Source organism: Cervus canadensis, chromosome 25 (genome assembly GCF_019320065.1).
Source record: "Cervus canadensis isolate Bull #8, Minnesota chromosome 25, ASM1932006v1, whole genome shotgun sequence".
NCBI classification, from domain to species: domain Eukaryota; kingdom Metazoa; phylum Chordata; class Mammalia; order Artiodactyla; family Cervidae; genus Cervus; species Cervus canadensis.
Window position 1 is genome coordinate 20,082,290 of NC_057410.1, and position 25,600 is coordinate 20,107,889.

Genomic DNA, 25,600 nt, shown 5'->3' on the forward strand with positions numbered 1-25,600 from the left:
TTCTGATGCTCCCGTTTCAGTAAAGTATTTTAAGAAGCAGATGGTGAAGGCTGTGCAACGCCTTCCGTGATACAGCCCTGGCTTCCTGGCCTCCCTTCCTGTCTCACTGTGCGTCCAGCAGCAGCCCTGAGTGGCCCTTGCTGCTCCCTTTAACACGCTTGCTGCTTTCAATTCTCTCTGTCTTTGTACATCTGCTTCCTTCTACTTCAAACGCATCTTCCCTCCTCTGTCCCTCTTCTGTGAAGCCTGCTCTTCCCTGACCCCTCTCTTTCACACCAGCAGAATTGGGAGCCTCTCGTCTCTGCCTCTCCCCTGGTGTACAGCATTGTCCACATAGGACTCTGTTGACTTATTTGCATGTTTTTTTTTTTTTTCATTTGCTGAATGGTAATGACCATGTCTTGTTCATGTTTGTATTCCCAGCACCTCACACAGTTCCAGGCATATGGGAGGTGTTCAGTCAGTATTGCCCGAAGAACGAATAAGTAGCTGACCCTCTCTTTCAAGTTAAATTGCAGCCTGGAAGGCATTTTTAGTGGCTATTTTTTAGGGTTGGATATGCTCCTTTTATCTGAAGTGGCTGAAGAGAAGTCTCTAGGCAGACAGACCTTTAATTCCTACCCAAAGCCTATGCTTTTAGTGTTTGTAGAGGGTGATATATACACCAAGCAGATTTAAGCTGATTGGGCAGAAATCTCTGGCATTGTATATTGGTGGCATGAATGCTTCACAAACTCAGAGTACAACTTTGGTCTTGATTTATTTTAACTTTTCACATTTATGACTTGAGACTCTTTCTGCATTCATTAGCAAGGAGTCCAGTCTCCCTTTTAAAATTTAACCTACCCAGTTCAGTTCAGTCACTCAGTCATGCCTGACTCTTTTTGACCCCAGGGACTGCAGCATGCCAGGCCTCCTTGTCCATCACTAATTCCTGGAGCTTGCTTAAACTCAAGTCCATCGAGTTGGTGATTCCATGCAACCATCTCATCCTCTGTCGTCCCCTTCTCCTCCTGCCTTCAGTGTTTCCCAGCCTCAGGGTCTTTTCCAATGAGTCAGTTCTTTGCATCAGGTGGCCAAAGTATTGGAGCTTCAGCTTCGGCATCAGTCCTTCCAATGAATATTCAGGATTGATTTCCTTTAGGATTGACTGGTCTAATCTCCTTGCAGTCCAGGGGACTCTCAAGAGTCTTCTCCAACACCACAGTTCCAAAGGATCAATTCTTTGGTGCTCAGCTTTCTTTCCGTACCCAGTTGACCTTAAATTTTGTGCCTTACCTGATCCAATATGCGGTCCCTGGAGTCTTTTTCAAATATGAGCCATCAAGGAAGCTATTGATTATTCTTCGACTGTTCTTGGGTCTAGCTGCCATGTAGTATGACATTTGAAGCTTGCACCCACATCATTACACACACTCCTGTCCACTATATCTTGGAGTCCACCCTGGCCCAGACCCCACCTGGGCCATGAGCACATGCCCCTTCAGAATGTTTAGAAGTTTAGAAGAGCTCCCATCAGTCACACTTTGCTGGCAGGTTTGGTTTGGGGAGGCCTCAGGATTCCGTCCTACCCCTGGGCAACAGTCACATCCTTCACAAGCCTGTGTCCCTCTCCTCTTGAGGAGTAGATGGACCCATTTCCTCCCCAGTGAGCAACTCTGCATGTCAGGGACCTTGGAGAATTTTTGCAAGAGTCTCAGAGGTTTAATATGCTCTTTCCTATTCCCTTCCCCAGTAAGTTTCTTATCCTAGTACGTGGAACTTCTGGGAAATTACCAGCATGATTCTTCCTGGAACCGAGAGAACACGTACTTTGAGGTGACTTTCTGCTTCATCCCTTGAAATCAGTGGAGCAGATCTCCATGTTTATGAGTCTTTCAAATGGCACTTGATTTAATCTCTACCTTATCAGGCATTATGGATGGCAAAATGGTAGTCCTTGCATTTGATAAGGCTATATCACCACTTTTCCATTAAGAGATACCAAGAAACATGGTTAGTTAAAAAGCAGAAAGCTGTTTAAAATGCAGTGTCTTGTGGAAGAAACTCTAAACAGTCTAAATTCCAAATGTGAATTGTCCACAGGCTCTGAAACAGGGAGTAAATTACCTTGTGAGTACTCCATGTCCTTTCCCACATCATTAATTTTCAGCTTCATCTTTTATGATTCCTTTATATTGTGCTTGCTCTAGCCAAGATAGTTCACTACTTGCACTGCTCCAATACATGCAGACTTGCTCATATTTCAGGAATTTTCTCTTGTTCTTCCTCTTCCCTTTGTGGGACCTTCCAATTCAACCTAAAACTAATTTTTCTTTTGCTAGCCCAGTGTTTCATCTATGACAGTAATAGCAACCATTTCTTAATCTTTTCTATAATAGCAAGTACTTTCTTTTTGGTAAGATTTTTTTAAATATAGAAATAACATACCTACATGAAAGCATATAGAACACACATATATGTAACTTAATTATTGCTTGCATGCATGCTAAGTTGCTTTAGTCATGTCTGACTGTGTGATCCTATGGACTGTAGGTCGCCAGGCCCCTCTGTCCATGGGATTCTCCAGGCAAGAGTCCTGGAGTGGGTTGCCATACCCTCCTCCAGGGGATCTTCCCCACCCATGTATCGAATCCAAGTTTCCTGTATCTCCTGCATTGCAGGCAGATTCTTTACCACTGAGTCACCTAGAACCCCAACTTTTATGAATTATCAAATATTTTTAAGTGACGCCCATGTTATCCATGTTATTACCATTTGTATTAAACAACAACAAAAAAAAAATTGCCAGCACCTCAGAAACCCTCTGACTGCCTTTCCTAATAATAAACCTCTGTTTCTCCAAAATAACCCATATTTCACTTGTATGCTCTTTGCTTTTTTGCTTTTCTTTGTAGTTTTACCACTTAGAATACTTCCCTAATCACTGTAGTTTCATTTTTCCTGTGTTTTGAGCTTTATATACTCATAATCATACAACATGTTCTCTTTTATTTTTGTCTGGCTACTTTTATGTAAGTTTCTGAGCTCCTTCCAGGCTTTCTATAGTAGTAGTTTGTTCATTTTCGTTGTTGAGTAGTCTCCATTGTATGACTGTGCTGTAATATATTTATCCATTCTTCTGCTGATAGACATTCATGCTGTTTCCAGTTTCAGGCTATTGTAAATAATGATACTATAAACATTACTGCTCATTTCTCTCGGTGCCCATGTACACATCTGGGCCTGGAATTTTCCTGTGGAAAACTTTCTAATTATAAATTCAATTTTGTGAATAGATCTATTTTTTAAAACTCTTTTTTTGTTCCTATGTACATTTTGGGTATTTGTTTAAGTGTTTTTCTACTGTGTTGATTTCATCTAAATTTCATAAAATGCGCTCCTATTATTTGTTTAATATCTACAGGATCTGTAGCAATGCCCCTTTTTCATTTGTGACATGTTTACTTTTCAGAAATCTTTATCTGTACCTTCTCTCTTTATATTTGACCCGTCTTGCTAGAGAGTTACCAATTTTATGTCTTTTCACAGGACCAACTTCGCTCATCTTATCTATTGTATATTTCCATTTTTTCTTCCATTTAAATTCTAATTTTAGAATTTTTAAAATTATTTTTATCTTTTGGGGGTTTGTTTTACTACTTTAATTTCTTGAGAAATATTTTTAATTCATTAACTTTTAGCATTTTTCTTTTTTAATATATTTATTTAAAATTGAAAGTTTAAGCATGGCTTTAGGTGTATCTCATGATATTTTGTATTACTTTCCAGTTCAAGATATTTTCTCTGTCCCACTGAGATTTTGATTTTGACTTATATATTACTTGGATTTGTATTTCTTAGTTTCCAAAGATTTGGGGATTGTCAAATTATCTTTTTATTGTTGATTTTATGGTCTAGTTACATTATGGTCAAAGAATATCCTCTGTGTGATTCAGTCACTTAAGAATTTTGAGATTTGCTTTGTAGTCTTGTTTATTTTCTTTTCATTTTCTTTTTGAAAATGTTTGCCTGTTTATTTCCAATATGTTTAATATTCTTTGTTGCATTAAAAGAATGTATATTTTGGACTTATGTATATGTGTGTGTGTGTGTGTGTGTGTGTGTGTGTTTGTGTGTGTGAATGTGTCTGTTTTTTCTTGCCATTATATTAATTTACTTTAATTCCTAAATTTTGATGGCACATTGTATCTTCCTGATGGGTTTAATTTTTTGTCATTAGTAAGGCTCCCTCTTAATTTACAATAATGTTTTTGCCTTAATTGATGTTACTATAGCTATACCAGATTTCTTTTTGTTATTGTTTGCATGTTGCTTTTTAAACATTTTTTACTATTTTTCTTTGAACACTTATGTAGTCTTAGTTTTAGTTGTACTTTTTGTTTGTTTGTTTGGTTGAGTTCTTTTTGGCATCCGAGACCTTAGTTCCCTACGTGTGTGCACGCGTGCCAAGTCGCTTCTGTTGTGTCTGACTTTTTGCGTCCCCACTGACTGTAACCCACCAGGCTCTTCTGTCCATGAGATTCTCCAGGCAAGGACACTGGAGTGGATTGCCATGCCCTCTTTCAGGGGATCTTACAGACCCAGGGGTTGAACCCACGTTTCTTGTGGCTCCTGCATTGCAGTCAGATTCTTTACTGCTGAGTCACAGAGGAAGCCCCTAGTTCCCGACCAGGGATCACATCTGTGCCCCCTGCATTCAGTGTGGAGTCTTAACCACTGGGCCACTAGGGAAGTCCTGTTGTATTTTTCATGTGCTGTGCTTAGGTGCTCAGTCATGTCCAACTCTTTGCAACCCCATGGACTGTAGTTCACCAGGCTCCTCTGTCCATGAGATTCTTCAGACAAGAATACTGGATTAGGTTGCCATTCATAGACAGCATATAATTGAATTTTTACTTTGCATATCAGGAAGGTATTTTTATTCTATCTGTACACTTTTTCTCTGCTTTTTGTATTGTCTATTTCCTCGAAGTTCCTCATTTTTATTTAGTTTTGAGCTTTTTTGTTGTTAAAAATTTACCTCAATACATGGTAATGCGTGAAGTGTGTTCATTCTCAGTAGTGGGCAATAAAAGATGATTGGAAAGTCTCTGTGCATAGACAGGTTTGTGACCAGTAAGACTCGAGTAGAAGGGGATGGTGGTCTATGGGAATTGGCTTATCTCATTGGGTGATCTTCAGCTGTTAATGACTTTTGGGGGAAGGGCAGAACTGGTCAATTTTTTTGAGATGAAACTTTGTCTTTAACCCATATAAATAGTATTTTAGGTAATGAGACTCACTGTTTAATATTAAAAAATATAAATTTTTGGCTTCTATTTTCATTAACATGTCTAACTCTGCTTGAATTTCTCCAGATATTGCTAGCAAATGTCCTTCTTAGCTAGGTGAGACACAAGTAATTTTCTGCGTTTATTGGCTGGAAGAAAGTAAATAAACTACTTATCATGCAGGATTTCCAATCCTATTTTAAGTTCCATCCTTTCCCTCTCTCACATCCAGAAATACTGAACCTCCTCCAGTCCCTGAGTATTGTGGAGGTTCAGAAACAGAATTAGGTTCTTCCTTAATATCCCCAAAGAATTTCATACTACAGGGCAAGTTGAAACCATCATCATCTCTCAATCTGCTTTATAAAAACTTTATTAATATTTCTCATTTCCTGTTATCTCTTCTCCCACTTTGCAAGTTTATTCTTCTCTTCCTATACTGTCATATTGTTTGAGTTTGGTGAGGAGAAGCACATCTTCTCACTCCACCAAGTTCACATGCAATCCTGCCTCTGAAGTACTGTTATGTATGGCACCAAAGAGCCTCCTGGAAGATAACACTGAATAAGCAGTAAAAACAAGGATATCTTGCTTAAGGACAATGGGCAAGTGTTGAAAGGGAAGGAATTATGTGAATAAATCATAACATATTTTATTCCTATCCCCATGGATTTACATGTGATCCCTAAGGTGAGAGAAGATAATTGCAAACCATCGATACAATAATTTCTCTGATGATTAGTGACGGTGAGCATTTTTTCATGTACCTATTAGGCATTTGTATGTCTTGTTTGGAAAAATGTCTATTTTAGTCTTCTGCCTATTTTTAATTGGTTGTTTGCTTTTTTGATATGGAGTTGGATGAGCTATTTATATATTTTGGATATTAGCCTCTTATTAGATTTATCATTTGCAAATATTTTATCCCATTTAATAGGTTATCTTTTCGCTTTATCAGTGGTTTACTTTGCTATGCAAAAATTTAAGTTTAATTAGGTTTCATTTGTTTATTTTGCTTTTGTTTCTTTTGCTTTAGGAAATGAACTTAAAAAAATATTGCTGCAATATTATGTCAAAAAATGTGCTACCTGAATTCTCTACTAGGAATTTAATGGCTTCTGCTCTGATATTTAGGTCTTTAATCCATTTTGAGTCCATTTTGTTTATGGTGTGAGAAAAATCTTCTAATTTCATTATTCTACTTATTAAACAGACTGGCTTTTCTTCATTGTATATTCCCGCTTCCTTTGTCATAGATTAACTAATCATAAGCATGCATGGGTACTGTGAGTGCTGAGTTGCTCAGTGGTGTCTGACTCTGCAACACCATGGACTGTAGCCTGCCAGGCTTCTCTGTCTACGGGATTCTCCAGGCATGAATACTGGAGTGGGTTGCCATTTCTTTCTCCCGGGGATCTTCCTGACCCAGGGATCAGACCAGCATCTCCTATATCTCCTGCATTGGCAGGCAGGTTCTTTACCACTAGTGTCACCTAGGAAGCCCATCAATCATGTGTTGGGTTTATTTTTAGGCTCCTTTTATGTTGTTGGTCTGTCAATCTGTGTCAGTTTTTGTGCCAGTAATCTGTTGTTTTGATTACTGTCATTCTTGTTGTTTAGTCACTAAGTTCTGTCCAACTCTTTTATGATTCCCTGGCCTGTAGCCCACCAGGCTTCTCTGGCAAGGGGATTTCCCAGGCAAGTATACTGGAGTGGGCTGCCATTTCCCTTTCCAGGGATCTTCCTGACCCAGGGATAGAACCTGTGTCTCCTGTATTGGTAGGAGGATTCTTTACCACTGAGCCACCAGGGATAGCTTTGAAGTATTGTCTGAAGTTAGGGAACATGATATATCCACCTTTGTTCTTTCTTTCTTAATATAGTTTTGGCAATTTGGGGTCTTTTGTGGTTCCACATAAATTTTAGCATCACTTGTTTTTGTTTTGTGAAAAATGTCATGGGTATTTTTATAGGGATTGCATTAAATCTGTAGATTGCTCTGGATAGTATGGGCATTTTAACAATATTAATTCTTCCAACCCAAGAGCATGAGATAGCTCTCTGTTTCTTTTTATCATTTTTTTATTCTCTTCATCAAAACTTTTATAATTTTCAGAGTATAGGTCTTTCACCTCATTTATTCCTGGGTATATTATTCACTTTGATGTGATATTAAATGGGATTGTTTTCTTGCTTTCTATTTCTGATAGTTCCTTATTAGTGTATAGAAAAGCAACAGATTTCTGTATACCAATCTTGTATCCCACAACTTTTCTGAATTCCTTTATTAGATCTAATAGTCTTTTTAGTGGAGTTTTTCAGGTCTTCTTGGAGAAGGAAATGGCAACCCACTCAATATTATTATGGAAAATCCCATGGATGGAGGAGCCTGGTAGGCTACAGTCCATGGTGTTGCAAAGAGTCGGACATGACTGAGTGACTTCACTTTCACTTTTCACTTTCAGGTCTTCTATATTTGTAGCATCATGTCATCTTCAAATAGTGACAGTTTTACTTCTTCCCTTCCAATTTGGATACCTTTTATTTCTTTTTCTTGTCTTATTGCTGTGGCCAAAAAATTCAATACTGTGTTAAATAGAAGTGGTGAGAGTAGACATCTTTGTCTTTTTCCTGATTTTAGAGGGTAGGTTTTCAGGTTTTCACCATTGAGTATGATGTTAGCTGTGGATTTGTCTTAAATGGATTTTGTTATGTTGAGATATGTTCCCTCTACCTAAACTTTGAGGAGGATTTTTATCACGAATGAATGTTGAATTTTGCCAAATGGTTTTTCTACATCTAGGTATATGGTCATATAATTTTTATCCTTCCTTCTGTTAATATGATGCATGTATGCTCAGTTGCTTCAGTCATGTCTGACTCTTTGCAACCCCATGGACTGTAGTTCACCAGGCTCCTCTGTCCACGGGACTCTTCAGGCAAGAATACTGGAGTGGGTTGCCATGCCCTCCTCCAGGAGATCTTCCCAACCCAGGGATTGAACCCATGTCTCCTGCATCTCCTGCATTGCAGGCAGATTCTTTATCACCAAGCCACCAGGGAAGAAGTCCTGTTACTGTGGTATATCACAGTATTTGATTTGTGTTTATCGGACCACTCCTGCATCTCTGGAATAAGTTACACTTGATCATGGTGTATGAACCTTCTTACATATTATTTAATTTGATTGCCAATATTTTATTAAGGATTTTTATCTATACTCATCAGAGTTATTGGCTGGTAATTTTCTTATCTTTATTTTTTATTTCTTGGTAGTGCCTTTGTCTGATTTTGGTATTAGGCCTCCTAGAATGAATTTGGGAACATTCCATGCTTTTCTATTTTGGGGAATAGTTTGGGAAGAATTGATACTAGCTCTTTATATGTTTGGCAGAATTCTCCAGAAACTAGAATTTTGGTGGTGAGCATGCTTCAGTGTATACAGAAATTGAAATATAATGTACTCATGAAACTTATATAATGTTATAAGCCAGTGTTAATTAAAATAATAAATACTAAGCATTTTCCCATATTCTCTGTGGGTATTTGAAGCTTTAGGGTATCAGCAGCACTGTTGATATTAGGATGTGTTGGGATAGAAGTAAGGTAATAATGTGGGTACATTGATGACTGATCTCAGAATTGGGTAAGGTGGCAAAAGGCACAATGACAGAATTACAGTGTACCTTTGGGTCTTGACACATACACTGACAACATAAATAGTTGTGGTAACAGCTTTAGTGGACATCAGTAAAAGAGAGGATACCTTTGGTACCATCTTTGACATCTGTATCACCTGGAAAAAAGTTGCTAAGGGTACTAGTTCTAAAAGCACAGATGAAACTCTATGAAAACTCCTTGAATTATTTGGGAGAAAATTGGATGGACTTGAAATGTTCACAAGTGGGTGAAAGTGTGGCCTTATTTCCTTTTCTTGTTACCGTAGGCTGGGGTGGTATAGCCTGTGAAGCAAACATTGTAAAAATCAGAAAATGAAATTCTTTATTGTTAAATCAAAAGAAGTTATATAATTAGTGAAATTGCAGAGCAAATTTATAGGGCAATAAGATTGCTCTCACTTCTAATTTGAAGCACATTTGATAATAATTGGGCATCCATAATTAGGCTGAAGAGATGCCCCATGAGTGAGCCTGACTCTTAGACTGAGGGTCCAGGCCCAGAGATGTTTGAGGGCAAAAGTGTGTGCTAGTTGACACATCAGTAGGGTTTAACATCTGGAAAATATTTAAGAGTCCTGTATTTGCTACCCTCAGTCATCTATACTGTTGGCAAACTCAATTCCAGACTCCTCTCACAAGCGTCTGTGAAACTTTCTCAGCTCTGTATTCTTTACTATGATGTCTACTTAAGCCTATCTTTTTGTTACCTTCTCCTGACACTTTGTAGGAGACTTGTGAAAATCTTTAATCTGTCAGAGATGCAGCCTCTGCTCTAAGCTACACTTTCTCTGTCTTTGTTTAGTCTTTTGTCAACATGTTTTATTTTAAAATCAAGCTCCCTTTACATTAGCAGTCTAAGAGATGTAACCTCTTATCTACTTTTTATCTGTTAAATGCAGATACTCTCTGTCACTCAGTTGACACCCTCTCATTGTGTGTCCTGCATCTCAATGAGACACATTCAACATACTGGTTTTAACTAAAATATGTATATACATTATTTTTAACTGGGGAGAGGAATCTTATTTTAAACTTTAGCACATTTAGAAAATGTGTGTATGTAAATAGTACATTGACATTTAAACAAAGCTCTCCTCATTGTCTGGAACAGCATCATAAAGAGTGGGCATAATACATTTGTCCTTGTTCTTTTTAGGAGGAGTCTGAAAACTAACCTAAGTCTATCAGCCAAACTGATGATCCTTTACCTGCAGCACATTTAGTGGCATTCCTTTCTAAAAGGAAAAAAAAAAAAAAGTATTGTTAAAACTGAACAAAATATTCAAAACTGCATTTTTAAGCTCTAAATTTTTTATTTGGAGAATAGTTAAGGGCTTCCAGGTGGAGCAATGGTGAAAAATTGGCCTGCCAGTGCAGGAGATGCAGGAATCATGAGTTTGATCCCTGGATCAAGAAGATCCCCTGGAGCGGGAAATGGCAACCCACTCCAGTATTCTAGCTTGGGGAACGCCATGAACAGTATGGAAAGGCAAAAAATATGACGGCAGTATATGAGCCGACCAGGTCAGAAGGTGTCTAATATGCTACTGGGGAATAGTGGAGGGCAGTTACTAACAGTTCCAGAAAGAATGAAGCTGCTGGGTCAAGCAGAAATGGTCTACAAGTGTATGGTGGTGAAAGTAAAGTCTGATGATATAAAGAACAGTATTGCATAGGAGCCTGGAATGTTAGGTACGTGAATCAAGGTAAGTTGGACATGGTTAAGCAGGAGATGGCAAGACTGAACATCAGCATTTTAGGAATCAGTGAAATAAAATGGATAGGAAGGGGTGACTTTAATTCAGATGACCATTATATCTACTACTGTGGACAAGAATCCCTTAAAAGAGATGGAGTAGCCCTCTTCTACAAAGCTACGCTAGAAAGAGTAGAAAGCTGAGTGCTGAAGAATTAATACTTTTCAACTGTGGAGTTGGAGAAGACTCTTGAGAGTCCCTTGGACTTAAAGGAGATTAAAATGCAAGGAGTCAATCATAAAGGAAATCAGTCCTGAATATTCATTTGAAGGACTGATGCTGAAGCCGAAACTTCAATACTTTGGCCACCTGATGCAAAGAATTGACTCATTGGAAAAGACCCTGATGCTGGTAAGGTTGAAGGCAGGAGGAAAAGATAATGAAATGACAGAGAATGAGATGCTTGGATGGCATCACTGACTTAATGGACATGAGTTTGAGCAAGCTCCAGGAGTTGGTGATAGACAGGGAAGCCTGGCGGACTGCAGTCCATGGGTTGCAAAGAGTCAGACACGACTAAGTAACTGAACTGAACTGAGCCCTTATAGTCAACAGAAGAGTCTAAAATGCAGTATTTGGGTACAGTTTAATAAACAACAGAATGATCTTGGTTCATTTCCAAGGCAAACCATTCAACATCCTAGTAATACAAGTCTATGCCCCAACCATTGAAGCCAAAGAATCTGAAGTTGATTGGTTCTACAAAACCTTCTAGAACCAACACCAGAAAAAAAAGATGTCATTTTTCATCATAGTGGATTGGGATGCAAACGTGGGAAATCAAGATATGCAGAATAACAACGGAGGTGACGAATAGATTGAAGTTTGGCCTTGGATTACAACATGAAGCAGGGTAAAGGCTAACAGAGTTTTGTTAAGAGACTAGGCTGGTCATAGAAAACATCCTCTTCCAACAACACAAGAGATGACTCTACACATGGACATTACCAGATAGTCAATACCAAAATCAGATTGATTATATTCTTTGCAGCTGAAGATGGAGAAGCTCTATACAGTCAGCAAAAACAAGACTGGAAGCTGTGACTCATATCATGAGCTCCTTACTGCAAAACTCAGGTTTCAGTTGAAAATAGGGAAAACCACTAGGCCATTCAGGTATGACCTAAATCAAATCCCTTATGATCATACAGTTGAGGTTGTTAGTTGCTCAGTTGTGTCCGACTCTTTGCGACCCCATGAACTATAGCCCACCAGGCTCCTCTGTCTGTGGAATTCTCTGGGGAAGAATACTGGAGTGGGTTCCCATTTCCTTCTCCAGGGGATCCTCCCAACTCAGAGATTGAGCCTGGGTCTCCTGCGTTGCAGGCAGATTATACAGTGGAGGTGAATAATATATTCAAGTGGTTAGATCTTACAGACAGAATTCCTAAAGAACTATGATTGAAGGGTCATAACATTGTACAGGACGCAGTGACCAAAACCATCCCCAAGAATAAGAAATCCAAGAAGGCAAAGTAGTTGCCAGAGGAGGCTTTACAAATAGCTAAGGAAAGAAGAGAATCAAAAGGTAAGGGAGAAAAAGAAACATATCCTAACTCAATTCGGAGTTCCATAGAATAGCAGAGAGAGATAACATGACCTTCTTAAATGAACAATGCAAAGAAATAGAGAAAATAGTCAAAGCTATGGTTTTTCTAGTAGTCACATATGGCTATGAGAGTTGGAGGCGAGGTGCCATAGAACTGATGCTTTTGAACTGTAGTGCCAGAGAAGACTCTTGAGAGCCTCTTAGACTTCAAGGAGATCAAATCAGTCAATCCTAAAGAAAATCAATCCTGAATATTCATTGGCAGGACTGATGCTAAAGGTGAAACTCTAATACTTTGGCCACCTGATCCAAAGGGTTGACTCACTGGAAGAGCCCCTGATGCTGGGAAAGATTGAAGGCAAAAGTAGAAGGGAGCAGCAGAGGATGAATTGATTGGATAGCATCGCCAACTTAATCAACATGAATTTGAGCAAACTCTGGGAGGACAGAGGAGCCTGGCATGCTGCAGTCCATGGAGTCACAAGGAGCAACTGAACAACAAGAACAACTCTCAGAGGATAGAATGTCATCACCAGTAATCACTGGGCTTTTCTTCGTTCAGCCTCCTGGAAAGAGATTTCCTCTTTCTCTCTTTGAGTCTTGATTCTAAATTACCAGGAAAGGGAAAAATAGGATATCAGCAAATTTGGTTGTGACAGTATGTGGGTGCCTGCTAGGTCGCTTCAGTCATGTCTGACTCTGTGTGACCCTATGCACTGCGGCCTGCCAGGCTTCTCTTCCATGGGATTCGCCAGGCAAGGATACTGGAGTGAATTGCCATGGCTTACTCTTATTAGAGTGTATCTATGTTCAAAGCCTGCCCCTGTGACTCTGTGGACTGCGGAAATGTGATAATGGGTTGAAGAAATTATTAGACAAGAGGTGCTGGATGATAATCCAGGAAGTGATACCTAACTATGGGATGCTATTTCTTTCCTCATGGAAACTTTTGAGTTTACAAATACTGGGTCCATGATTCAGAAAATAGGGAGACTATAGGGATTTACTTAGTGAGTAATGAACTATGTCAATTTACTTAGTGAATATGAGCTATGCTTTGGAGAAGGAAATGGCAACGCACTCCAGTATTCTTGCCTGGGAAATCCCATGGACTGAGGATCCTGGTAGGCTACAGTCCATGGGGTTGCAAAGAGTTGGACACGACTGAGCGACTTCACTTCACTTCATGAGCTATGCTTATGTAATATAAATTCACGTGCTACAAGAAGGGCTTCTCTGGTGTCTCAGATGTCAAAGAATCTGACTGCAGTGCAGGAGATCTAGGTTCAATCCCTGGGTTAGGAAGATCCCCTGAGAAGGGAATGGCTACCCATTCCAGTATTCTTGCCTAGAGAATTCCATGGACTGAGAAGCCAGGTGGGCTATAGACCATGGGGTCACAAAGAGTTGGACATGACTGAATGACTAAGCGCACACACAGCACATCATAACTGTTTCATAATAGATATGCAAATAAAGGATAGATCTCTGACCTACTAGCTCCCTTTTCCAAAATAATATAGTGGTCCAGAAAAGAAAAAAAATGGGGAGGTCAGACAAGATGGCAGAGAAGTAGGAAGTAGAACTTGCCTCTGTTCACAGAAACGATCAAAATATATCTACAAGTGGAATGAATCACACAGAACAGCTACTAAGCACCGACAGAAGACGTCAGATGCACAAGAAGATAAGAAAATTCTCACATAACTGGGTAGGACAAAAGAAAAAGAAGGAATCAGAGTGGGGCCTGTGCCCTGGGGGAAGCTTTATATCCCTTATTTCATGTAATCCTCAGGAAATCCTTGTGAGGGAAAGATATACTTATTCTCATTCTACAGATAAAGGAATGGATTATTATCAAGCTAATCATTTATCCCAGGTCACAGAGTGGGATATTGCCACTCCAAATACTCCAATATTGCCAAACCAATACTTTCTGGTTCTAGGACTCCTGTGCTTCTAGTACACCATTTTAATTCCCCAGAATTTACCATAGTGGCAGTGAAGAATCTATAATAAGGTGAGGATGATCACAGGGAAACAAGAGGCTATTGTGTAATTCAGATTAGAGATGGTTATGAACAGAGTTAAGATATTGGTAGCAGTGATGACAGAAAAACAACATAGTTTGAGGACCTATTAGAAGTAACCTTATGAAAGGTTACATTAGATTAACCAAACGTTGAGGGTAAAAGAGAGGGAGGAATTGATGTTATACTAAGGTTTCTGTATCTACTACAAATGTATTTCACTGAGTAGGCTTAAGCAAGACAAGGAATGAAAGGAAGAGTTGATGTAATATGAGTGTGCCAGCAGTCAGGGTGGGTTTGTCCAATAAAAACGCCATCTGCAGTCTTATATATCTTCTGTGTAAAAATTAGAGATAATGAATAGCTAAAGTTGGGGAATTTGAGTTGGAGCTTTACTTGTAAACGTTTTTAGGTCCAGATGCAGTTTTAGTCACTCTAGACTCTTCCCTGGTGGCTTAGTTGGTAAAGAATCCACCTGCGATACAGGAGACCTGGGTTCGATCCCTGGATTGGGAAGATCCCCTGGAGGAGGGCATGGCAACCCACTCCAGTATTCTTGCCTGGAGAACCCCGTGGAAAGAGGAGCCCAGTGGGCTGCAGTCCATGGGGTCACAAAGAGTCGGACACGTGGCTGAGCGACTAAGCACAGAACTCAGTCTCCTTCTGACAGTTGTCTGCAACTGTTGTCACCTTCCAGTGAATTTTGCTCCATAGCTTCACACCCTAGGTCTTTCCTGGAAAGTTCATACACATGTATTGATCTCCTTCTAAGTTTTTCAATAGTCAAGAAGTAGAAATTTTGAGAAGAAATACTAAAATGTGGTTATTTGGATAATAGTTGAACAAGTGGCTGGATTAAAGACTTTTAATTATTTCATTACAAACAAAAAATCTAAGAAAGGCTAATATCATAATATGTTTAATTTCTGGCATTTTATGTGGACAGATTTTCACCTTAAGCCTTAAGAACACTTAGAGTTTTTGGTTGAGGTCCATTGTGTTTAATACAGGTCTGTACTCATGTTAAGTCAACTCCTTATCCATGATTTACTTGTCTGTGAAGCCCCCAATCTGGTTTATGTTGCCCAAACATGGCTGAGAGAAACAGCTGTGACATTGTGAATCCAGCTGGCCACAGATGGATCTTCAGTGAAGCATGAATCCATTTTGGGTTGGTGATCTGTGTTTACTGCCTCTTGTTAAACTTCCAGAGATTCAGCTCCTAAATCACCTGGCATTGACTGAATCCACTTATGTATAAGTAATAGACTGAAGTAAGCTGGAGCCTTTGTTGCTTGTGCTCAAGACTCTCACCTGTAGGGCCAATTCTTTACATTGTCATTTTATTGACTAGTTAGTCCATGTTAGAGTCTGTTTAGTTTATGGCCATTTAGCACATAAGTTTCATTAGGTGTAATAAGCTTAGTAGCTCATGTTTTGAGGTTACGATGATTATGAGCCTTTCCAAGATTTTGTTGACATTTCCACATTTATGTTATGGATTTGACAGTTAAACTTGAAATCTCAAGGAGGGGGGAATGAAGTTGTAGCCTGAGAAGAAATTCTTTTAGAATTTTTAGAGAAAATATCAATGATAAATGTTTACCTGCAAGGCTGATAGGAGTGCAGGCTTTTTTAGATCTATACACGGATAACCAGTTAAAGCACAAAGCAAAACAAAGATGTATGAATAGTTGAAATAATTAGCTAAAACTGAACAAAACTGAAACTGTATCAGTGGCTTCTAGCAAATAAAATTTAATTTTGAATCAGTATCCAAAAACTCTTGAGTGTATAAGCTCCATAACTTCACTTTTTCAGAGTCCAATGTGATAGTCAAACTGGCCAGAATTGCTAATATAAATATATGCACATTGTGTCCTTTACAACCTGAGTAGGAAATACTATTAAATGTTAATAGATATGCAAATCTGTGAACTCATGGTTGAAAGTTTTTATGGCAGGTCTGCCTGTTTATAATTCTTCTTTACATTTGTCCAGAGCAGCAAAATTTAGAATAACTGCTAAATTTTTTGATACAATATATTCTTTTTTTTTTTTAATTTATTTTTTTTTGGTCATACATTGATATGAATCAGCCATAGATTTACACATATTCCCCATCCCTATCCCCCCTCCCACCTCCCTCTCCACCCAATTCCTCTGGGTCTTCCCAGTGCATCAGGCCCGAGCACTTGTCTCATGCATCCCACCTGGGCTGGTGATCTGTTTCACCATAAATAGTATACATGCTGTTCTTTTGAAATATCCCACCCTCACATTCTCCCACAGAGTTCAAAAGTCTGTTCTGTATTTCTGTGTCTCTTTTTCCATTTTGCATATTGGGTTATCGTTACCATCTTTCTAAATTCCATATATATGTGTTAGTATGCTGTAATGTTCTTTATCTTTCTGGCTTACTTCACTCTGTATAAGGGGTTCCAGTTTCATCCATCTCATTAGGACTGATTCAAATGAATTATTTTTAACGGCTGAGTAATATTCCATGGTGTATATGTACCACAGCTTCCTTATCCATTCATCTGCTGATGCGCATCTAGGTTGCTTCCATGTCCTGGCTATTATAAACAGTGCTGCGATGAACATTGGGGTGCACGTGTCTCTTTCAGATCTGGTTTCCTCAGTGTGTATGCCCAGGAGTAGGATTGCTGGGTCATATGGCAGTTCTATTTCCAGTTTTTTAAGAAATCTCCACACTGTTCTCCATAGCGGCTGTACTAGTTTGCATTCCCACCAACAGGTAAGAGGGTTCCCTTTTCTCCACACCCTCTCCAGCATTTATTGCTTGTAGACTCCGACATAAATCACAGCAAGATCCTCTATGACCCACCTCCCAGAATATTGGAAATAAAAGCAAAACTAAACAAATGGGACCTAATGAAACTTAAAAGCTTTTGCACTACAAAGGAAACTATAAGTAAGGTGAAAAGACAGCCCTCAGATTGGGAGAAAATAATAGCAAATGAAGAAACAGACAAAGGATTAATCTCAAAAATATACAAGCAACTCCTGCAGCTCAATTCCAGAAAAATAAATGACCCAATCAAAAAATGGGCCAAAGAACTAAACAGACATTTCTCCAAAGAAGACATACAGATGGCTAACAAACACATGAAAAGATGCTCAACATCACTCATTATTAGAGAAATGCAAATCAAAACCACAATGAGGTACCATTACTCGCCAGTCAGGATGGCTGCTATCCAAAAGTCTACAATATATTCTTCTTTAAAAAAAGCTTCTCTTGTGTCTCAGTGGTAAAGAAGCTGCCTGCAATGCAGGAGACACAGGAGATGCAGGTTCAATCCCTGGGCCAGGAAGATCCCCTTGAGGAGGAAATGGCAATTCACTCCAGTAATCTTGCCTGGAAAATCCCATGGACAGAAGAGACTGGAGATTTTTAAAATTTTGTATCAGGCATTAGCTGATTTATAGTATTGTTAGTTTCAGGAGTACAACAAAGTGATTCAGTTTTACATACATCACTTCCTTTTCAAATTATTTTTCCATTTAGGTTATTACAGATTTTTGAGCAGAATTCCCTGTGCTGTACAGTAGGTCCTTGTTGTTTATCTGGTTTAGATATTGTAGTGTGTATATGTCAATTCTAAATTCCCAATTTATCCCTCCCTCTCTGCCTCTTATCCTTGGTAACCATAAATTTGTTTTTACATGTGTGGCTCTACTTCTGTTTTGTAAATAAGTTCATTTGTATCAGTTTTTCTTTTAGATTCTGTATATAAGCCATATCCTATGATATTTGTCTTTCTCTGTCTGACTTTACTTAATGTAATAACCTCCAGGTCCATCCATGTTGTTGCAAATGACATTATTTCTTTCTCTTTAATGACTGAGTAGTATTCCACTGTATAATATGTACCACATCATTTTTATCCATTCATTTGTCAATGGACATTTAGGTTGCTTCCATATCTTGGATATTGTCAACAGCACTGCAATGAATATTGGGGTGCATATATCCTTTCAAACCATGTTTTCTCCAGATATATGCCTCGGAGTGGGATTACTGCATGGTAACTATATTTTTAGACTTTTAAGGAAACTCCATATTGTTCTCCATAGTGGCTGTACCAATTTACACTCCCACCAAAGTGTAGGAGGATTTTTTCCCATACTCTGTTTATCATTTATTGTTCGTGGACTTTTTGATGATGGCCATTCTGACTGATGTGAGATGATATCTCTAGGTAGTTTCGAGTTTTATTTCTCCAATATGATTAGCGATGATGAGCATCTTTTCTTACGCCTGTTTGTCATCTGTGTGTCTTCTTTGGAGAAATGTCTAGGATAACTAATAAATTTTAAATATCACTCTTCACTTTTAAATAATTAATTTATCCTTAATTAAATTCTGTGTGCTATCTCCTCTGCTTTATCATGGCGTCCAGTACTTACCACGTGCCCACAGCCACAGAGGAGGGACATTCTCCTGTTTTATGCTGTTGTATCTTTCTACATGAATATAGGATAGTTATTCTGCCATCAAGGAGATACAAATGTAGTTGGAGAAGTGAAGTAAACACAGAAAACAATTTGAAAACATGTAATAGTTCTTCATGTCAATCTTATTTTATTGCTATTTCTAGGGTTTAGTATATATAAGTTTACTTGTGTAATATATCAATAAATATGAATAACTTGGGTCACTTTGTTAATTCATAAATTAAGCAGATGTTTACTGATTACTTACCACTTGTAGGCAGTGCTCTAGGCTCTGGGGTATCAACAGTGAAAAGAATAGATAAAAATGACTTACAGTCCTCCTGGAACTTATGGTCTAGTTTTAGCTATTGTTTACTCTCTTGGTTTTCAGGATCTTGATAGGATCTTGTTTCTTGACATTCTAGTAACTTTTGATTCAATGATGGATTTTATAAATAAAAATAGATGATATTTTATTCTTCCTGAAAAGGTTCAGTTTTTCCTCTGTTAATTGCAAAGAATAGAAGCTGATCACCTTAATTCAGTCATGAAATGGACTGGATAAGGGTTGATTTACAGTTTCAACAAGGACCCATACATCACGGGTTTTCTTTAGTCTTTCATACCCTTGTATATCCTGGGCCATTCTCTCAGAATGTTCTGAACTATAATAGTTTCCTCAGCATGAAGTAGCCAGACCTCTGCTATACTTTACAGAGACTTTCTCCCCTCCAAGTCCTAACCAGGCCCAACCCTGCTTAGCTTCTGAGATCAGACAAGATGGGGTGTGTTCAGGAAGGTATGGCCACAGACTATAGAGACTTTCTGCTTAGTCTCTCAGCATTCCTCGTGCACAAGTTCACAAGTTCATAATTTGGCAAAAGTCTTGAAGACTGGCTGTGTATCTTACTCTCTTCTCAGCATCCCCTTTCTCACAAGAATCTTGGCTCCTTAAATTTCAAACATTGCTTCTTTAACCTACTGAGACTGTTCTCTGCCCAGGCAAAATCCAGGTTCTTGTCTTGCCTTGAATGTCGAATCAGCTAATGTCCGCAGAGAAAATACAGTTAACTTTTCTATAATGCTCGCCAATCTGGTATCTTGGTTTTTCTTCTCTTCAGTGCTTCATCAGCTCTTAGATGACTTAAAGCAGATTTGGGGAGTTATTTTTATATTTTGTTTAGTTTTTTTAGGGTTTATTTTTTTTGTTGGATCATTGGTCTGTTGCATGCTTGCTATCTCATCCTTGTTTTCAGAAACTGAAATAGAAGAATTATGCCTTCTCTTACATACATCTGTACAATCACAAAGAATGTAGCCAGGAATTTCTATCCTAGCCCAATGTATTCTGGAATTAATTGGCAGAGTGAACAGGTAGAAATATAACATTGAACAAAATCTTCAAAGCAAGTGTCGTTGAAAAAGCTGGACAATTAACAGAGCTAATATTCTTTAGTACCCTGAGACCAAGAGCTGCTTAGATGGGTGAACTCAGTATAAGTGGGAATGTAGAAGTGCTGATGGTAGCTCTAGGGAGTTGTAGCTTCTGGATGCTTCTCTGGGCTTCTTGTTATGAATTATCCCCACAGAAAGTAATCCTTGATTGTCATTGTCTTATTAAAATACTGGGGAACAGAGATGTTCTTTGTGCTTTTTGTATCTCCACTGACAGTTGTAGGAAGAAGGTATAGCACAGTAGTTAAGTACATGGATTTGGGGATCAATCAAATGTATATTCAAATCTTGTCCATTTATTGGATGCTCAAACTTGAGAAGGTTGCAAAAACTCTCTAAAGCCTTCCATATCTTTGAAATGGGAATAACAATACATTTCATTGTTCTGATATGAAAGTTGATGGGGACTGTGTTTTTAAAATGCTAATAACAATCTCTGGCACATTGCTAGCATGAGGTTTTTGGTAGCTAAAGTTTTTCTTTTTTTTGGCTACTATGGAAACGCATGGAATAAGACCCAGAATTTTGAGATGAGACCTTAAGATATTTACATAGCCCCTCCAAAGTAAGTAGATGAAGCACATGGGAAAAGAGTTGTTTTAAGAATTCGTGTTTGTTTTTTGTTGTTAAATATCTGTGTATTTGAATATCAGATTAAAAAAACTATCTTAAATAACTCCAGAAAAAATAACTGAATTGGAAGCAGCTTTACTCTCAATGACTTCAAAAATGTGCTTCTTCATAGTTTCAATAGATAACTAATGAATATTTATCTACTGCATATTGTTTTAAAGTTAATCTAAGGAGAATTATGTTCAATGGGTACTCTAAGTTGTATAGGTATTATCATGTTTAAAAAAAGGAGCAAAATTTAAAGTAAAAGAAAACTGAGTAAAAAAAAAATACTTAGAATTAAAAAATATGTACAGAGAAATTTGGCTTCTAGGTACCATTCATTAGTTAGGTGGTATTGATTGGCAGGGTAAGTGATATTTTTGAATCCCAGTTTTCTTAGTGAAATTACAAATGGGAAAATGATATTTATGATTTTCTTGACTATCAAATGAGAAAATGAAGATGCTTAATAAGCAATAAGCATGATCTTATTACCTGTTTTTAATAGTCGGGTGTACCTTTGAACCTTTCTTTGAGCTGTGAGGAATATAAACTTATTTTTAATAGCAAGCAAACAATAACTAGTTATGCCAAAAGAGTGACGAAGTGGAATCTGGCCATTGCTATTAAATAATAATTTAAGTCACATGTATTTGAGTAAAATTTTACATCACTTCCCTACGTGGAAATTTTTTCTCAAATCTTGACTTTCTTCTGAACATTATTCAGATATGACAATATACTTAAAACTTACTCCCAGCATCTTTTCAATAGTTCTTACTTTGAGAAGACAGAACTGGAGGAAAGTAAGCTCTTCTCTTCGTTTCTAGTTACTCTAATTCAGGAATTGTTTCTGCTCCCCTCATACTTGAGTGAGCATGGAATGATGCCTTTGCTGAGTATTTCTGTTTGATTTTCAAAAGCTGTTGTCAGTCCTACAGCTCAAAAATGAAAGGCACATGGTAATTGGTGTAGCCACAGTCAGTTTTCAAATCTAATTGGAACTGACCCAGACACCCTCAGAGCTCCTCTTAGCCTTTCAGATTTATAAGCACATCTGGTGAGACAAAAGCAAGAAAGTTTGTTAAAAGGGGGAAAATTCCCTTTTGAGTGTTGCTGAACCAGAAAGCTTTGACTGTATGGTTCTCTGAGTCTGGACAATGTCTTGTGTGTTTGTTTCCACAGAGCATATATCATTACAGACTATATGGGCATCCGAAATGAAAGTTTCATGAAATTAGCTGCAGTAGGGACCTGGATGGGGGACTTTGTCACAGCTTGGATGGTAAGAAATTTCAACTTCACCCACTTCAAATGTCAGATGGAAGACATGCTCATAATTTTATACACACTATTTTTCTTTTTAAACCAATAGCCTCATGAATTATTTTATTTCACGTTATATTTCAAATAACATTCCAAAGTGAAAAAAGAAGGATCTTGTTTTCCTGGTTAGTATTGTTGCAGTTGTGCAAAGCCCTCAAACATGAGAAAGTCTCATTTATTTCACCAAATTTAAACAGTCATTTCAGTAACAGGCTTGTTAGATAATCCAAGTCCAGTTATCCCTAGTTTTCCAAGCAGTAAGTCACTGGAACCAGCCCCTTTTGAACATAGCAGTGCTGTTTATTCTGTTACATCATTCCTCTGTCCTCCCAAGGGTTAAAGATACAGTTTTATTTTCTCAACTAATGTGAATTGGATTTTATGCAATACACACTATTTTTCATGGTTTAGGACAGAAGTTACCTCGCTTGCAAGGGGAACAAATTCATGAGAAAGACAAATCTAGAGATTATATACAATATCCGTTTACCTCAGGAAAAAACATCAATACAACTATAGTACTAATGATGACTGTCTACTGAGATATATTTATATATAATGTATGTATATATGTGTGTATATGTATATGGATAGACATGTATGTATGTGTGTGGGACATACACATTCATCAAATTAATGGAAAACTCTTCTGGGAGATTTTAAATAATTTTATAAGGATTGTTTGCTTGATTTGACATGTACACTTTTAAAGTAAGAAATACTGTTCAGGCTGTCTGATAAGACATATGAATATCTTTAAGGACTTTAAAAATGATTTTCTGCATTTCTTTTCTTCACTGAACCTACTAACTTAATGGTAACTAAGGCGTTCTGAGAGTTATCTGTTTTAGTCTCTTTTGTGCCTTATCAATCTTTATGTCTGCAGCAATTAGACAAACCATGTTTCATGCTGGGCTCATCTGCCAGGAGAGTAATTTCTGTATTTAACCACTGAGTTAATTAAAGACACTATGTAGCTTAAAGGCTCTGGGTCCTATAAGTTTATAAGAGTCTCAGAATGCAAAGAGCATTGTTGTTATTGTTTAGTCTCTAAGTCTTATCTGACTCTTTGTGAGTCCATGGACTATAGCCCACCAGGCTCCTCTGTCCATGGTATTCTCCAGGCAAGAATACTGGAATGGGTTGCCATTTCCTTCTCCCGATATTTTCCTGATCCAGGGATTGAACCTGTGTCTCCTGCTTGACAGACAGACTCTTTACCATCGAGCCACCTGGGCTTATAAAAATGGAACACTTTAGCATTCACTGACACCTTTCATAATTGTATTTAACCCTAATTAGCTTTATTCAAATTCATTCACTTAAAAATGAGAGGACCTACCAAAAGAAAGATCATGCCCAAGTTAAACACAGCTTGTCAGGGACATGCCCTATAGATGTGTTCCTGATACTGCAGGGAGATTGTCACAACTGTTACTGCCATTTCTGTTAATAGCTTTGCTTCTTACCTGAAATAGGTGTTTTCAGGGTACAGGAAGCAGTTATTTCTTAATAGCAACTACTGTCATCATTTTGCAAGTGACCATAAAAGAGTTTGCCTAGACTGTTTTTTAACTTCCTCCCTCCTCTATTTAATTTTAGAATGTTATCAGAACCCATTACCAGATGCTCTCCATTTTATTAACTTTAAAATTGAAATTTGAAAACATTATTTGTTTGTAATCACTAGAAATAGGAATGAGAATAAGCTAGACATTAACACCAGGCAGCCTCATCTGTTTCCACTGGGAAAAACTATTTAAAATGAAAGATCAACTTTAAACTCATAATTTCCTTAAAATCTGAGGTGATGCCTTTTGGAAATTTTTGCATTAATTGCGGATTATGATTTTGATTCATTTTAAGATGGCTACTTAATAAAATGCAAAAGAGAACTGGATCAGTTCAGAAATTTGGATTCTCTAATCTTGCCACCTATGGTTTGACCTTCCACAAATAATATACAATCCTTTGAGCCTTAGTTTGCACATGTCTTGAAAAGGATTAATAGTTCCTATTGGTGCTTCTGGTTTTTTTGTGAAGATTATGTGTGGTTCTGGGACCAGACTTAAAATGCTGATGTGTAAGGGAGATATAAATGCTTTATTGTTATTGTTCATGTTTTTGAACCCCCATCCTCTTGGCTGGTCCCAGTCCCTTGAAGTAATGCAAAGGAAGGTCATCGATCCAAACCTTAGGCTTCAGAGACTTTCTATTCCTCCTGTGAAGCTCCAGGAGCATAAGAATCCCACCTTATCTCAGACCTGGGGTCCAGGCATTTGAAATTTTCTACCTATGGCCCATGCTAGAGCAGATGAAAACAACAATATGGTACATTTCCTTTTCACTTCTGCCTGACACTGCCCCTTACCAAAGGCAGGGGAGAAGCCACAGACTAACGAGACATAAGATCTGTTTGAAGTTTGCAGGCTCAAGTCAGCCATTCGACACATAAACCATTTTCTTTTCCATGATGACACCGTTATTTATTTGTGACCCAATTCCACCCAACTTCTCAGACATTCCCACAAAATAGTGTTTCCTAGGCCATATAGGAGTTTCCCAGTAGTACAGTGGTAAAGAATCTACCAGCAATGCAGGAGATGTAGGTTCCATCTCTGGGTCAGGAAGATCCCCTGGAGAAGGAAATGGCTACCTGCTCCAGTATTCTTGCCGGGAAAATTCCATGGGCAAAGGAATCTGGCAGTCTGCAATCCATGGGGTCACAAAGAGTCGGACACAACTGAGCGACTGAGCACACACACACATACATAGGCTATATATAGCTCTGCCCGTATTTACTGGTTATGTTATTTTTATAATTAAACTATTTTTCTTTGGAATTGTAAGGTCGGGTGCAATGTCCGGGCAGCGCTGAGAGGCAAATTCAGGGTACGACTTTGACCAAAGACCTTTAACCCTTCCTGATTGGATTTCTACCAGGCAATCTTCTGCCCTACTCTTGTAGTTTAAGGGAATACCAATAATTCCACAGTTCAATCTGTAGTCTTTCTTTCCATCATCCGGATTATCTTCAGAGTTTCTCTTAAATTTACTACTTTAATTTCTTCTATTTCTACTAGCTAACCTTATAACGTTTTACCTTTTCCTATACTGTAGATTAAGACTAGATTGAGAGTCAAGAAAACTGTGTTACAGGTTTAAGCCAGCAAACCTTCTGAGGTCTCTCCTCTCTTCCTTTCTGTAAAGCAAGGAAGAATCAAAATCCCTTTCTGCTTATGTTATCTGAAAAACTGACCTTTCCCCATTAGTCACAGGGACAGAGATGGGAAAAAAAAAAAGTTTTCTCCTGATTTGAAAGTTCAGTCACACAGAGAGGATTCCCAGAGCACATCATTTCTATTCCCATTTCTATTCACTGACTAGGCAGTACGTTTCCATATAAATATTTATATGTCTACATATGTGTGCATTGATAACATTTAAAAAA

The 25,600-nt window shown here is 38.1% G+C and overlaps 1 protein-coding gene across 4 annotated transcripts in view; it reads left to right on the forward strand.

Annotated features, from left to right (window-relative positions):
* The window catches only part of TMEM117 (transmembrane protein 117), a 569,178-nt gene that overhangs the window by 277,839 nt on the left and 265,739 nt on the right, over nucleotides 1-25,600 (forward strand). For all 4 annotated transcript variants that reach the window (XM_043446530.1, XM_043446529.1, XM_043446531.1 and 1 more), the window contains one exon: nucleotides 22,009-22,108. In XM_043446530.1, the coding sequence (XP_043302465.1) occupies nucleotides 22,009-22,108 (100 nt within the window). The remainder of the gene's footprint in view (nucleotides 1-22,008; nucleotides 22,109-25,600) is intronic.